Source organism: Drosophila guanche, unplaced genomic scaffold (assembly GCF_900245975.1).
Source record: "Drosophila guanche unplaced genomic scaffold, DGUA_6, whole genome shotgun sequence".
In the NCBI taxonomy this organism is placed as follows: domain Eukaryota; kingdom Metazoa; phylum Arthropoda; class Insecta; order Diptera; family Drosophilidae; genus Drosophila; species Drosophila guanche.
Genome location: NW_022995746.1, coordinates 6,211,374 through 6,227,622, shown reverse-complemented (window position 1 = coordinate 6,227,622; position 16,249 = coordinate 6,211,374). Strand labels below are relative to the sequence as shown.

Here is a 16,249-nt window from a genome sequence, read left to right as displayed (position 1 = left end):
TCAGCAATAATTACTTTTTGTAATTAGTTGCAAGTCCAATGAGAGCCTCAAGAGTGCCGGTTGCCGGTTGCCGCCTGGACGAGGCGCATAAAGATTGATAACGAGCTAATGAATGTAAATTTCATACGTGGCCTGTCAGTCAGTACGTCAGTGCCACAAGCGGGGTGTGCTGCGTGGATCGCTGTGTGGCATTTGCCTCGTCATTTATGAATTGCAAAAAAAAAAAACAAAAAAAAACTTTGCGGCAGTGAGCTCCGCAACTTAAATTAAATTTCGCGCTAAGCTCGGCTTCCGTTTCGCTGGGAGTCATCCTGCTTGTTGGTCGTCAAAGGTCTCTCAAGGTACAGTGGGTAGTCCTTAAGAGGGAAAAGGGTAGACTGCTTTTTTTTTTGTAATTTGTAGAACCTTTTTGTAAATGTAAATTGACATTTACAGAAGTATTTTCTTCAACAAAATAAAATTTTCCACACTTATATAATGAAGAAGGTAAGTTGTATGGACAAAGTAAAGTTTTTAGGGTGTAAAGTCTGTGAGTTAGACAATTAAAATAGCTCTAAAGCAAAAGAGTTTAAGATCCTACACTATTTAATACATTTTTTACATTTGCACCCAATTTTCTTAAGATTTTCCTAAAATTTCCATCTCATTTTTTCTCAATTTCTCATACTTTTTTTCATACTATATTCCCTTTGGAATAATGCATTTGGCGTTCCCTGCTAATCATCCCTTAGAGTATGGTACCACTGAAAAGTAATGCAATTCCTATAGTTGGTACTCTATTTTCTGGTATTTTCCTTCGCCCGTGAATCCCCACTGTAGCCACTTAGGCAGGCAGTTATGGAGGTGGAGCAAAGGCAATGCAATTATGCAACAGGCAGTGGCTACTTGCCACACAACGTATATTGGTAATTAAGTAGATGGCTTGAGGTTCGAGGGCAGCTTCTGCCCCAAAGCAGGGAACAGCAGAGAGAGAGAGTAAGGCATGAGCCTTACCCCAATCCTCCTCAGCTTTCCGGAGCTGGTGCTGGGACTGGGACTGTGGGGAGCAGGCGGGTAGGTGACGTTGACAAATGGGTTCATCAACAGCCCGAGTAGCAGCAGCAGCAGCAGCAGCAGCAGCAGCAGCAGCAGCAGCTCCTTCTGCTTACGGGTGGGGCAGTGGCAGTGGCAGTGGCTGCTAAGACAACGCTGCGGATGGGAATTAAATGTTGTAAAGTGAAAAGCGATTTATTTTTCGCCATTTGGTGGCTGCTCGGTGACTTGGTGGCGGTCGTTTAATAAACAATTTAATAGCGCGCATAAATTTGTTTCCAGCCATCATACTTATAATAAACCCATTTGTCTTCGGAACGGGCCAGCGCTCATATGGCCCATGCCCCATGCCCCATGCCCCATGCAGCATGCCGCAAGCCACAAGGTGAGTTTGGGTTATTAAATTATGCGTTTCAAGCGTAAAAATAAACCGTAGCAAATGGCTGAATATGGGACGCACTCTTTGTGCTCCCTTAACGAGGCCTAATGGTGGTTCTCTCTCTCTCTCTCTCTCTCTCAGTCTCTCCCTGTGGTACTTTCTCCACGCGTTGCGTCGTCTCCAATTAATCAGAGATATTCGAATAAATCAAGTGGCATAAAAGTGACACAGCGTGAGAGATGCAGAGTTGAATATTTATTTAAGGCACAAATTAAAAATGCAAATAAAGTGGAACTGGCAGGGGGAGCGCCTCCTTTTATAGTTAATCGATGGCCAGCTCATAATTAGTTGGCCCTAACAAAGGCCACCCCATGGTGCACAGAATGGCCCTTTCCTTGGGGGTTTCTTCTCTTTTCTATTAGCTAATTGGAGAGACTTTGATTGCCAGCCCACAGACGACGCGTGCTCCAGCCCGTCGTTTCTTATCTGAAGCGACTTACACGTCTGATATCTGAGCGAAGATCTAGCCACAATCGATTCCTATCTGCAAGAACCAACAACATTTGGTATTACATGTGGACTGAGGGAAGATCTTCAAATGGAACCGACATTCGTGTGGGGGAAGAGACTTTGTTCAGTCCCACATTTAACATGTCAAATCAAAGCCAGAACGAGGTCATCTAATTGTTGCTCACTTATTTATTTATTTCTAGCGTAAAACGTTGAACAAATTGATTTTAATTGAATATGATTGACGTGCGTTTTGGCCAGCGATAATCTCCCTCGGTCGGGGGAACGGGAAAGGTCTCAAAGGTAATCAAAGTCATGTCGTTATCACCTCGAGACACACGATTTTTAATTGAGCAAAAGGCAAGAGGCAAAAGCCGAAGACAGAGCCAAAAGCTAGCGGATAGAGAGCTTGCTTGCTGGATTCCAGAGATCATTGATTTAGCGATAATTTCATTAGCTATTTGTCATCACGTGGCCAGTGCTTTATAGAGAAAGGTTCCTGGGAAATCCAGCAGCGAGCACCGAGAACAACTTAATTAGAGCCCAGCGATCGAGAGAGAGAGAGAGAGAGAGAGAGAGCGGTCCCCGTTTTTGGGCTGCGATCATCAGCAGGCATCAAGCAATTTGTATGCAGGTATCACACAGCAACAAGTCATTTCACACTTTGATCACGGAGCACACACTCTGCTGCAGCTGCAGAAGTGCAGAAGTGCAGAAGGAACTGCCGAGTTGTAGCTGGACCAGGTCTGGCCTGTGCCAAGCCTTGGCCAGGCCTTAAAAGGATTCAGCAAACTTTGGAATGCGCTGCCTTGCATATATTAGTCGATTTCCAGTCGATTCCTGCTGATTGTCCCGCACCCGCATTCGCTTTCGCATTCGCCCGAAGTCGAGGCTGCGCACCTTCGCAGTAATTAACTTGTTTCAATAATTACGCATGCGCATTTGCACATGTTGCATGCCCCAGCCACAGGCACAGTTCCAGCTCCAGCTCCAGCCAGGAGTGGAGTCTGCTTCCACTTGTTACAGCTTGCAACAAGATTTTTGCATTGCGTGTGCTACGCACTGCCAGTGTCCGTTTGGAATACTCCATGGCAGAGAGGGTAGGATAACTAACTGATGGAGTTTGTTGGGAGCAAGTACTTGGGAGAGGAGCCTCCTTTAAGTCATTTAGATGCGACTTATCGAGGATCTACTGTGAGACCTGTTAAGGTCTCTTCTTATCTTTTCGCTTGAACAAAGACCACGGGAAAGTGGTAGACAGATTCTCAGTCTCTCTGCAGTGCAGCTTCTGTTAACTATAAGAATTACTTCCATAAGTACCATAGAGGCTTTGAGGTGATAGATTTATGTAGATATACATTACCCCAAGAGCTTGCCAAATAAATGCCATGCCATGATCCTGACTGCTCGACAACAGATTATTGCTGCTCCATGCCTTGTCTCTTCACACAAATTGTACTCCTATAAGTTCTGTACATCCATCCAGCATGTGTCTCTGCATTCCTTAGTGTATCTTCAGCTTCGTTACTCCCCCCAAATAAGCCAGACTCCCAGCCACAAGCCAGACCAAATGCTGTTGGAATGTTTGTTTTTGGGCAGGAAATTTATGCAGCAGCCGCCGCTTATTAAGAATTCGTTTGGGCTCCATGCTCCATGGACTCCTGTCTCCTGGCTGCCCCGACTGCTGGCTGCTGCTCCGCTCTACTGTCCGTTCGAGGTGGCAGTGGCACTTAATTATTGATAGCATTACAAACGCAGGTTCAGTGGGTCACGGCGTGTACCCGTCACTCGGGTAGCAGGAAAGACCTCTTGAGATCTCCATTTTTTTCCCTGCTGACTTAACAATTTATTTTATTTATTCCGAAAGTTGAGACACACACACACACACGCACACATATGGGTGTAGGGGTAAAAATGTAATGGAAAATGTAAAAATGTAATTTTGATGTAAGATAGTTTCAGGGGTAGAGGGGAAGGGTGGGTGCTACTCCATCATGCTGGCATCGATGTCATGCACTTCGACATCCTCCATGCCGGACATGCTCTGGACCAACTCATTCATGTCAGCGGCACTTGTCGTGGAGGAGGAACCACCTCCTCCTCCCATGCCAGACATGCCCTCCATTCCGCCCATGGCACCGCTGAGAGCAGCCAGAGCATCCATTTCGGACATGCCATCAAGGCCAGCCATGTCACCCATGCCGCCGCCCATGTCCATGCCTCCGCCCATTCCTCCCGCCATGCCTGCCAGTTTGGCCAGCAAATCCGAGTTGCGAATGTCCGTGATGACCACCTCGGTGGTGCCCAGCAGTGAGGCGACGCCAGCCGCATCCGCGATGGCTGTGCGCAGCACCTTCGTCGGATCAATGATGCCCTTTGCCAGCAGCGATCCGAACTGATTCCGCATGGCATCGTAGCCGAAGTCCCCGCTGCCATTCAGCACCTGAGCCACCACGGTGGCAGCATCCACGCCCGCATTGTGGGCAATGGTGAAGCTGGGCATGCGCAGTGCCTGGCAGACAATGTCAATGCCCTTCTGGTGATCCTTGTTCCTCGGCTGCAGTGTCTCCAGCTGGGCAATGCAGCGCAGGAAGGCGGTGCCACCGCCGGGCACAATGCCCTCCTCGATGGCCGCACGTGTGGCATTGAGGGCGTCCGTGACGCGGTCCTTCTTCTCGCTGACTTCCACCTCGCTGCTGCCGCCAATGTGCAGCACAGCCACGCCCTTGGTCAAGGCGGACAAACGCTGACGCAGACGCTCCGACTGCTCGGACTTGGTAGTGGGATCCTCGAGCTCGTCCTGGATCTGTTCGATGCGCAGCTTGAGCATCGCGGGTCGGCCCTTGCCCTGCAGCAGCAGGGTGCTGCTCTTCGTGATGATGGCCTCACCCACCTGGCCCATGTCCTGCAGCTTGGCATCCTCCACCCGCGCAAAGTCAATGTCATCGCCGAAGATGGTGGCGCCCGTGGCAGCGGCAATGTCGCCGAGCAGCTCCTTGCGGTGTGGGCCATAACTCGGCGACTTGACGGCACAAACCTGCAGCTCCGCCTGCAGCTTGTTGAGCACCAAAGCGCTCATGGCCTCGCCGCTGATGTCCTCCGCAATGATGATGAGCGGACGGTGCTGCTGCTGGGCCTGCTCCAGTGCCTGCAGGATCTGCGACAGCGAAGTGATCTTCTTCAGGCAGATGAGCACCAGAGCATTGCCAAACTCCACCTTGGAGCCCTTGGGGGTGTTGACAAAATACGGCGACAGGTAGCCCGTGTCGAGGTGCAGTCCCTGGATGACATGCAGCTCGTCCTTGAGCCGACGGCCCTCCTTCACGGTGATTGTGCCCTTGGGGCCCACTTGGTCTGTGGCCTCGCCAATCAGTCGCCCAATGTCCTCGTCGCCATTCGCCGAGATCGTAGCCACCTGCTCGATCTCCTGGTGTGTCTGCACGGGGCGCGACATCTGCTTCAGCTGCTGCTTGACCGACTCCACGGCTAGGAGCACGCCGGTGCGCACTTCTAGAGGATTGCCACAATTGGAGAACTGCTGAAAGCCTCCCTTGACAATGGCTCGGGCCAGCACTGTGGCTGTGGTGGTGCCATCGCCTGCCTTCTTATTTGTGTTGTCTGCCACATCCTGCACCAGCCGTGCGCCCATGTTCATGTGCTGATCCTTCAGCGCAATCGCACGGGCCACAGTGTAGCCATCCTTCGTGATCTTTGGCGAGGTCCAGGGACGCTCCACGATGACGCTGCGTCCCTTGGGACCCATGGTGACGGATACGGCATCGGCTAACAGATCCACGCCACGAATCATCATGGAACGCGCCTCAGCGCCAAAGCGCACATCCTTTGAGTAGAAGCGCAAGTCCTTCAACAAATTGCGATTTGCGCGTAGCAAGCGGCGAGACATTTGCACGAAAATTAGAAAGAATCGTACGAAAAGGAAAATTATTTGGAAACTATTTTCGGACCTCGAAGTGAATGCTCTGAATATGAAACTAGAAGTGAGGGAAGGAGTTTTGAGACTGGATTGGAAGGCACAGGAGGCCTACTTGAGCACAGATTTGTTGTGTCTACAGTAGACACAGCTCAGAACTGCCAAATGTCAACTAAAAGCTATGGGAAATACCTCTAAAAAATGCCATGGAACACCTCTTGTAACTGCTACGGTTATGGCAGTCTTCTCCTTTACCTTTACGCACATTTCCAATTAATTTCATTTCCGTTTTTGGTTGTACGCAGCCTGTGCGCAGAACACATGTTTCAATCTTCAAAAGGTAGCGAAAACATAGAATCAATAATTAAGAAATGTCAAACATGAAACGAGAGGCCCGCGAGAGGCCCGCGAGAGGCACAGGTGATAAGGGCGGAAAGCCTCGACTTATTTTTGGGCAATGCTCTCTGCTCGCGTGACAAATCATAATTGATTGTTCGCTTAATTGAATTGCAGTACGATAAGGTGGTGTGTAGTGGCCCCAAAAAAAGAGAAGAGAAGTTATAGACACAGATCCATGCGTAGATGTCAGTGACTCAGGGCCACCCAATCGGGCATATCCACACGTGACTCACAAGACTCACAAGACTCCCCAAATCGTAGACTAATAAATTGTTAATGGTTTTATCACAGCTACACGGGTGTATGGTGTACGCTCGTGAAACCATAGAGAACCAAAAGCTATACAGATAAGCGGAGATTGCCCTCGAGTTGGGGTCGCACTTCTGCCCGCTCTCCACATTAGTCATCCCAGGGGGGAATGGTTCTCTTGTGTTGGATCCTCCTGCAAAAGGATCGCCCGTCTGTGCCTGTGCCTGTGCCTGTCAGCTGCAAAATCAACTCATCAACATTGACAGGCCAGCAGTTTCTGCAGCTCCAGCTCTATATCTATATGGCCATTCGCCTTTGCAATTGACGCGTGATTGGCATTCGCATATGCCCCATCAGAGCAGCCTCCACTTGAATGTTCTGAGCGCTCACCCAAAGATAGGCATGCTGGAAACGAGTTCTTCTCAAGAGCCAAGCCAAATCGGTGGTTGGATCGATGGCTGGATCGTTTTTAAGGTGTCACCTACTTGGTATGGAGAGTGTGCGACCAGTTGGCAGTCATTTAGCAATGCATATTCAATTAGTGGCTGCCAGCAAAGAGCAGCAACTCTGCTAGAGAGAAGTTTGCCAAAGGGTCGATCCCTGGCTTTTGCCACAACCTTTGGCTGCTCTACCGAGGCATCAATTAGGCTCCCATTTATCTACAACTTAATTTGCCGTCGGGCGCTGCATTTCAATCTTTGCTTTTTCTACATGGTAATCCCCCCTGTCTGCTGCTAATCAGCAAACCCCACAAACATTTAAACAGTCCCAGAGGTAGCGTTATTTAATTTGACTCAAAATCAACTCTTCCATTAGGCGCAGGCATCGCCTCAAATTGCAGCCGCGACACCTGCGCCCGCTCTCTCTCTCTCTCTCTCTGTCTCTTTCCACTGCTTTGCCCACTGCTTTGCGTCACTGCTTTAGCCCACTGCTTGGATAGGCCACTCCCTGCTTTAGGAGTCAGCCAATCGGCGTGAGCGGCCCAAAGAGAGAGTCTCCCGCCAGCCGTCGCTTGGCGTCGCGTCGCTTTGTGTTTGTTTGTGGAGTGAGAGAAGCTGTTCATTGTCGTGGCCTGTCGTTGTCGTTGTTGTTGGTCTTTGTGTTTGGTGTTGTTGTCGTCGACAGGCAATTTACATGAAATCAAAATGAAACGCATAAAGCAGGGGGGCGGCGGGTAGAGCAGACAACGGGGCATAGTCGACCCAGGAATGTGCTGAAATGTAAGAGAAAATATGTTATTGACGGAAATTGACAGCAGAGTAGTCACAGATTTTAAATAGATAACTGTAAGAAACTAGTATGAGATTACAGAATCTATGGGGAGTACTTTAAGAGTTACGGAATGTATCTAAAGAGTGGCATAGAGAGCATTGGAGGAGTCTCCCTTAGGCGAAGAAATTGATTAAACAAATGCTCAAGTAAGCTTTGCAGGAATTTTCTAATAAATTAATGAAAAATACTTGTGTTTATTGCATTTCTATTACATTTTAGATGCTGTTCCCATATGGTAGTAGCTCTCCTTTTCATAGGGCTGCCATAATATCACTTATCCTTAAAGTTCCTTCAGAGAGTTACAATTTCCATGCAAATTTCCATGTACCCCACGAATGTGGTGCCCTTTTCGGGGCAGAGCATTTCCATCTTCGAGCAGTTCCACTCAACTTTTGTTTACTTAAACTTTTACCATTTTGGGGTAAGTGTTAAAGTGGCCGCCAGTGGTGCCTCCAGATCCCTTTGGATATTCCTTACGTATATTTCTTTGGGTGGGTGGCAGCGGGTTGGGGTTACGGCCGGCTCACGGTTTGAGGTCTGCGTCTCTCTCTCTCTCTTTGGTCTCTGGTGTTTTGCGCTCTTTTGATATATTTTATGGTGCCATTGGCAGAGCTGATTGTTTTTTAAATTGTTTTTGCACGCGATTCGTGTTTGTCGGCTTTATGGCTATAATACACCTACCCCCCGCTTGCAGCCACGAAACAACATTGTTGTTGTTATAGTTTTCTTGTTGTTGGTTGTTGTTTCTGGTGTTGCCGTAGCATAATTTCATTTGAATGCACATGGGGACCCCAAAGTGGGTAATTGAATAAGTTTTTATGCTGCCATTTCCAGTTCGCCTCAAAATAGGATCGCTATCGCCCAAAGCCAAGGCCTATCGCATTTCGTTTTCGTTTCGGTTTTAGTTTCCGTTTTTTTTTTTTTTCTTAAATAAATTTGATTAGCGCGAAAATATTTTGCACGGTTCGCGTGCACAAATTATGGCGAGTGGGTGGCGGTGCACCCACTTGAGGGGTGCAAATAGGGCAATTTATTTGCTGTAGAGACGAGTACACTGGGGGAAAAGCAAGAGGGGATATTTATGGGCATAAGCTAAACAATTTTACAGAGTGAAAAAATATCCAAGAAATGTTTTAAGCCCACAAATGTAGATTTTCTGCCAAAAACTGCTTTAAAATTGACGAATATTCAAATAGTCTCAGGTTTTTCGCCAAGTGCAAGTGCTGCTCCCCCCAATTGATATGTAAACATATTTGATTTTTAATATTTGTGAACACTCCGCTGAGTGGAGGCAAATTTACACACTCCGCGAATCGTGTAAGGTTCAATTTTTGTTGTTGCTTTTTTGTCTCGAATTTCTGTGCCCCAAAATTTGTTTGGGCAATTTCTGTGGCTTGTAATCAAAATCGATTTCTCATTTTGGCACACACTTCAGCACCCCCTGCTGTCCCCTACCCTGCTGCAGCAGCACAATCGAGTATTTCCGTGAAATTGGAAATTATTTTCGTTGCTCACGTACGAAATGGAGAAAATTGTTCTTAATGTGATTAAAGTCCATTCATTTTGGCCAAAAAGGTTTCGCTTAAGGTCGCAAACACTTGATTAGAGTCATTTTGTGGCGGATAATTTCGATTGGGATTTCGGTTTTGCTGTCATTGAACTTGGCACTGAGAGAGGCCGGCCAGCAGGCGGAAACGAAATCGAATCGAATCGCATTGAAACTTGGCTAATTGCCTGAGAGCTGTCCCGGCCCTGGGGCCCATTAATCATGCCAAATAATGCATAAATCTGTGGCTCTGTGGCTACTTTTTAATTAATTTGATTAGCATTGATCGCTTGACTGCGAATTATGAATCAATTTATGGGCTGCTGGTGTCTCAGATCTCTCTCCCTGTTTCCGCAGTGGAACACGTTCGTTGCCTAAGTCTTTTGATTGCTTTCGCCTTAATCATTCTGACATGTCGCTCCCACTCCCCCTCTCTCTCTCCCTCTCTCTCGCTTTGATTAGCATAATTTTGAGCAGCGTTTAATGCCCCGCGACACGCCCCCGTTGGCACAAATGTTGTTATTGATCGAACAGATCATGAATATGCATTATGGACTGTCCGTTAATTGGACAGTTCACAAGATTGTTAGCTTCTTGTCTGTGGCAGTGGGTTAGGGACAGGCCACACTTGAGTTTTAATTATGGACTTGCTGGCAGTGTAGCTCCCACAGCGCTTTGGGGGAAACTTTCTTTGGTTGTTCTTCTGCCTTGTAAGTGCCATGAAATTCAATTAATAATTGAAGTTATGGTGAATCCCCTGGCTTAGACCTACAGCAAGGGCCGTGCCCAGTCATGCTGCGAGCAATGTTGGAGCCCAGAAACCAGCCAGACCCGAACAAATGTTTGCACAACACACGATAATGATGACAAGCCAAATTAGCTACTAATTTTCACACACACACACACACAGACACACACAGAGGTACACTTTGAATGAGGGTCTGATGATCGTAGCGCCAGGCGGCAGGACCTCACACAGCTGACGTTCGTTAAGGTTCGCCTCGGAGTGAGTGGCTGAGTGGCTGAGTGGCACACCGGAAGTCGAGAGAGATCCAGAGTTTATTTCATTCTGAAATTGCCATAAATCAGCATTTGATTATCCTTTGTACCGCCTAATTTTGCCCACTCCCGCCTCTCAGTCAGACTCTCTCTCTCCTGTGCGTGTTGGTTTTCATTTTTAATTTATTAATTACTAGGCGGTGCCAGTCGCTCGCTCGACTCGCTGGACTCCTTGTGCCTTTGGGCTTCCGCTATTAGCGAAATCTTCTCCTGCCGCCCGTCAGAGATGAGCGGAAAAAGCGCCAAAAGAAAGGCCAAAAATTGGCTTAGAAACGGCCAAATGGGCGGCTGACAGGCGTTCCACAGACAACTGCCACTTGGCTACCCCAGGGCCAGCCACGCTCATCCGCGGGTGGTCGGCAGGACGTCACTCAAATTGAAGTGCAGCAAATGAGAGTTGCCCAAGACAAGGCGAGGGAGGGGAGAGGTGAGCTGAGGTGAGGTGAGGACTGCCCAATCTCCATCATCTCGAACTGGAGCTGTGGACTGGAGTTGTTGGATTTTTAATTAAGCGTGGCCTGCACCCGGGGCCAGGTTTCGTCAAGTAGCAGCGAGTCACTCGAACACAGATCGGATGTGCTCTGGATGTGGAGCTGGAAGCTGCAGCTAAGATCTGCGAGTGAATGCTGAACAGGTCTTGTTAGTAATTTTTAATTTGAGCTCTTCTGACAGCCAGCTGTCATATAAATTTAATTGAATTTACATTTTTATTAATTGCCAAGAGTCTGCGGTTACAGTGGAGCAAAGAATGAGCAAAGAATGAGCTGGGGTTCTGCTCTGCTCTCCTCTCTGGCTACTCATCTCCATCGCTTCTTCCTCCACCCATCTCTTCTCTGTGGTGGTTCACTCTCTTGAATGAATTTAATTTGAGATGATTTGTTGATGGTTTCGTTGCGGTGATTTCTTGCTGACTAATTTAATGTGATTTTTAAATTGCCAGCAGCCGGAGCCTTGGAGCTGCAGCTACAGCCTTGATGCTGGGATGCCCTGGCTCTCGCTGTGGCTCTGGCTGAGTGTGTGGCCTGCAGCGCTGCGGGGACAGCAAACGAGATTGATTTGGGCACTGGCTAACCGGCGTAGATTTTTATGGAATTAATGAGCACACCCACACCCAGCCCTCTGCTCCCTTCGTTCATTATGAACTAATCTAATTTGCCTGTGCGATGACAATCGAAATGGCTGCAGCCTCTACACTATTCGCAGCCACCATGCCGCTCCTCCTGCCTGTGCCTGTCCGAGCGCTAACGAGTTCAGTCCCTGAGCCTCAGCCCTTTTTAATTCGCAAATCAAACAACCTCCGGGCACAGGCTCGGAAATTCGCGCATAAGTAAATTAAAAATAAATTTATGTCCAGCTCAGAGAGTGGGGCAAGAGCAGGGGCAGCATGTGTAAACGGGTTTTCGGATCGGTGGGGGGACTGGGGGGCGGGCATCGTTTTTCGACGATCGCGAATGCAAATCCAATTAAAATTTCCCAACATCGAAGGGGGAGGGGGAGGAGGAGGGGGAGAGTATCGCATCCTGCGACTGGCGCTAAGCCGTAAAACGAAGCTGTGCGCTGATTTAAAACACTGCGGGGCGTGCTTATTGATTAAATACAAATTGCGTTCATTCATCATCTCAGCCTCGTTCTGGCCATTTCTATCACTGTTTTTGTTGTTATTCGCTGCGTCTGGCAATTAAATTACGCTTTGGCGTTTGCTGCTCTGCTGGTAATTTGCTTGTTTCGCATATAAAACACAATTAAAGTGCCAAAGCAGGCAGCGGCATGTCGTAAAATGTTCGAAGGAATAAATTAATTTTCAAAATCAATAAAATTGCGGGCTGTCTGTGCTGCCAACTTGGGTGTATTAAGTGTTAACAGTGGATTTGTATGCGCTTAGCAGCACATTGATTGGGAGACTAACATGAATGTTAACTTATCAAATAATTTATACCAAATGCAGGAAATTATGCTTATAATGTTCATATATTAACTGTCTCATCATCTCTTAGCAGCATGTGTTAAAAATGCCAGCAACAAGCTAACTTTGAAAAAAAATATAAAAATTTCGCGCAAAGTGCTGCCACATCGTCTGGTTAAGGTTAGCTCTAACATATGTACTATCTAGAATCTCTTTTTGTACACAATCCAATGAAAAGAAGTCATGATAACTAGCTAATCTTATGGAGAATAGACTCATCAATCGGGTGAAAATATAGTTTTACCCCTAAGAATTCTAACGAGCTGATAATATCAAATGGAAGATCAAAATCGAGGAAAATGATTTTGGATTTACGGTATATTCTGAAAATTAAAAAGTATATTTCGGTATATTTACGAGGGTCTGTCGGTATATTTTATCGATAATTCCGCAGCTGACCTCAAACGCGTAGTTTTTATTTACATTTTTTTAAACTTTTATTTACTCTCCGCCTCCCGCCTCACAACAACACCCACACCCAGCAGCTTCACGATAACACTATCAGCAAGGGAATACAAGCAGATTTAATACAACCCCACACCAAACAACTCGATGAGGCAGCAGAAGGCGCAACAGCTGTTCGTGTGCTGCTGTGGTCCGAGGCGTGCAATTGCGTGAATGAATTCGCGTTTAAGGAAAAATCAAAACAATAGAAGCCAGCCCAGGGCCAGCCACACACCCAGAACCCGATGCAACGCAACCATGACGAGGAGCGCCTCATTGAAAGCGCGGAACAGGACGATGAGCAGATTCTTGGTGGCGACGAGGGAAGTTTCGTTCCCGCCTTTCGGCCCCATGGCCCGGATTACGACATGGAGGACGAACGCTGCCTGCTGGAGCGACCGGAGGACGAAGTGGTCCTTGTGTCGAATGAGCCCGAAACGGGAAAGCTCTACACCTACGTGGTGTTCTACCTGCTTGGCATTGGCACAATGACCCCGTGGAACTTCTTTGTGACGGCGGAAGATGTGAGTATGCGCCATGGAATGGAATATTTCCGCTGCCCGCATTTTCCTTTATGAAACTGCACTTCGAACCTGCATGTGGGCCAAGCGTAACTCCGCTGTCGACGTCGACGTCTAAGGCGCGCTTATCTGCCATTTGTTTTTGTTATTGTTTTACTATCGTCTTGAGTTTTTCTTTGTTTTGCGCTAATTGTGGGGTTGAGTCACCCACCCCCAAGCCCTGGCTTATACGCAAATGTGCTAACTCGTTCTTTTTTCCTTCCTTCTCCTTTCGCCCAGTATTGGAAATACAAATTCCGCAATACCACGCTCAATGGCACTGATCCGGATGAGGAACTCACGCCTCTGCAGAAGAGTTTCACCTGTGATTTGGCCCTCACGGCCACTATCGCTGGCACGACCTTCCTGCTGCTCAATGCCATTTATGGCAATCGGATATCGCTGAGGGTCAAAATGCTGAGCACATTGTCGTGCATTCTCGTGCTGTTTGGCGTCACGACGGGCTTTGTGGAGGTGAACACGGATGCCTGGCAGGAGCAGTTCTTTCTGATTACACTGATCATTGTGGTTCTCCTAAACTGTGAGTGGGATCTGCATCACTTTTCATATTTATTTGTAATTAATAACTCTTTTTGCAGCCGCTGCGGCCACCATGTCGGGCGCTCTTTACGGCATTGCCGGACTGTTCCCCTCGGAGTTCATCACAGCCGTCGTCAGTGGACAGGCCTTGGGCGGTATTCTCACCGCTCTGGCCTTCATCCTGGTGCTAGCTTTTGACACGGGCCCCAACACGACGGCTTTTATATTCTTTATCGTGGGTTCAGTGCTCATCCTGCTCTGCATTGTCTGTTACAAGATACTGGTGCGAAAGCCGTTCTTCAAGTATTATCTGGAAGGCGGCGACAAGTACAAGGTGATAAGTGCCATACCCTCGCACAGCCGCAACGAGGAGACGGAGGGCGTGACACTTGAGCCGATTATGCGGAAAGTTATGACTAAAATATATCTGCACGCCGTCTGCCTGGCTCTGCTCTACACGACCACGCTGTCCGTCTATCCAGCGGTGACGGTGCTGATGCAGTCCGAGCACTCTGCCAGCCACACCGAATGGACGGGTAAGTAACACATAAACTCTCTCTTATTGGTTGCTAAAATTGCTTCCCTTTAGATGTCTACTACCTGCCCGTGGTCAACTATTTGATCTTCAACTGCGGCGACTACTTTGGACGGCTCCTCGCTGGCTGGCTGGAGCGTCCCATCAATCAGAACACCTCACTGCTGCTGATTGTTTTGCGAATGATCTTTGTTCCGTTCTTCTTGTTCTCCAACACCAGTGAGCACATCTTCCTGCCTACTCTGGTGGAGCACGATTACACATTCATCGCTATGATGTGCGTGTTTGCCCTGTCCAATGGATATTTGACCAATATCCTGCTCATCATGGCGCCCAGGTTGGTACTCTAAACTATTCGACAGCAGTTCCAATGAGTAGATTGCAAGCTACGCCATTCCGTCGCAAATTCGCTTTTTTAAATGCGAACTGAATTGCCATGTTATCGGCATACCCAGCACGCGGCGTAGCTGCATTCTACAGAAGCTTTAGTGATAATTTCGCCCCACTGCATTTGCTCCCCAGAGAGAGTACTAATCATATGTTTTAAACATTACAGAAGCGTCAAGCAGCACGAGAAAGAGTTGGCGTCCTCGATTATGGCTGCTGCTCTGAGTGTTGGCATGGCAGTGGGCTCCCTGCTGAGTCTCTGTTTCGTGCAGATGTTGTGACCTGTTGGACCCACGATCTATGAGCAAATTTAGTTGTCAATGGTGCCTTAGCTAATTCTATTCATAAGTTGTATGCTTTTATGTTACCTGATCTTTTTCTCTTCGTTATTGTTAAGCATTTAGGTCAAGACATTGTCCTGTCCCGCTTCGATTTCGAATCGTTTTTGTGATCGTCTTAGTAGCTCCCAAATTCGCCACATATCTGAGAGATTCTTTTATATCACATGTACACATAACATTTAGCTGGTAAGTTGTAATTGTTTGAATAGCGAGACCTAGAAATACAACTTTTAAAACACTTTTTAAACAAACTCAAGTCGAGGGGAAATATTTTCTCTTGGTTTAACGTTTATTTTTGTAGTTTTCTGCAGATCACAACAACAATGTGGATAAGGTTAATTGTTTTATGCTTTTGACATTATTCATTGTTTTTTGTTTTGTTTAACTAATGAACTCCATTGTAAACACACTGACTTGCTTTAATTGCATTGATTTAAGAATTTACAGATTTGTATTTAAATTGTTGTCCAATTTCATTGGACGCCCTGTGCCGCTTCGCTTCTCCAGTTCGCCTGATCTGGTTTTATATTCCAAAATGGTTCCTATCCGATCTACATTTGAAATATATACGAGTTTGGAAAAGTATATTCTTCCCGGAATTTGTTTCAACAAAGTCTAAAATCGTTTTTCTTAATGTCAATCTGGTTTTCAACGATTGAGTACATTTTGCGGATCACTAGGAGGTCTGGCTTGCCCGGAACGGATGAACAAGCGTTTACAAAATAGCATTAAAAAGGCTTCATCCTCAGTGTCGTTTCTACCATTGTGACTCCCAACAAATAAGGGACACTCTCCTGATAACGAGATCACCATCACCTGCTGATCGGACATACAATGGCGAAGTTATGAAACATTTAACACAACTTCTGCATGGCCGATTTGGGTGGCACATGGCCCCAAAAATAAATGATTGAAAGTAACGCTACCATTTTGTTTTGTCTTTTCTCCGCTAATTGTGGTCCGATCAGGGCATGCCGCAGCTTCATTTGATGGAAAGAAAATGCTTGATTTGATAGCTCTTGATTTGGACCAAGAATTTGCTTATTCCCCGGTCATATATAAGACTTTTTCTGCTTTATTCCGAACCGATTTGCCCTAGTTA

At 47.1% G+C, this 16,249-nt stretch overlaps 2 protein-coding genes across 2 annotated transcripts; one reads left to right on the top strand and one right to left on the bottom strand.

Moving 5' to 3' along the window:
• Nucleotides 1-3,843: 3,843 nt before the first annotated feature.
• Nucleotides 3,844-5,888, bottom strand: LOC117582510 (60 kDa heat shock protein homolog 1, mitochondrial-like). Its single transcript, XM_034270305.1, has one exon. The coding sequence runs from the start codon at nt 5,823-5,825 to the stop codon at nt 3,906-3,908; it is 1,920 nt and encodes a 639-aa protein (XP_034126196.1). The 5' UTR covers nt 5,826-5,888; the 3' UTR covers nt 3,844-3,905.
• A 6,862-nt stretch (nt 5,889-12,750) lies between these two features.
• On the top strand, nt 12,751-15,388 carry LOC117582512 (equilibrative nucleoside transporter 3). Its single transcript, XM_034270309.1, has 5 exons — nt 12,751-13,308; nt 13,585-13,885; nt 13,944-14,420; nt 14,474-14,756; nt 14,976-15,388. The coding sequence occupies exons 1-5, from the start codon at nt 13,030-13,032 to the stop codon at nt 15,085-15,087; spliced, it is 1,452 nt and encodes a 483-aa protein (XP_034126200.1). The 5' UTR covers nt 12,751-13,029; the 3' UTR covers nt 15,088-15,388.
• Nucleotides 15,389-16,249: the final 861 nt, after the last annotated feature.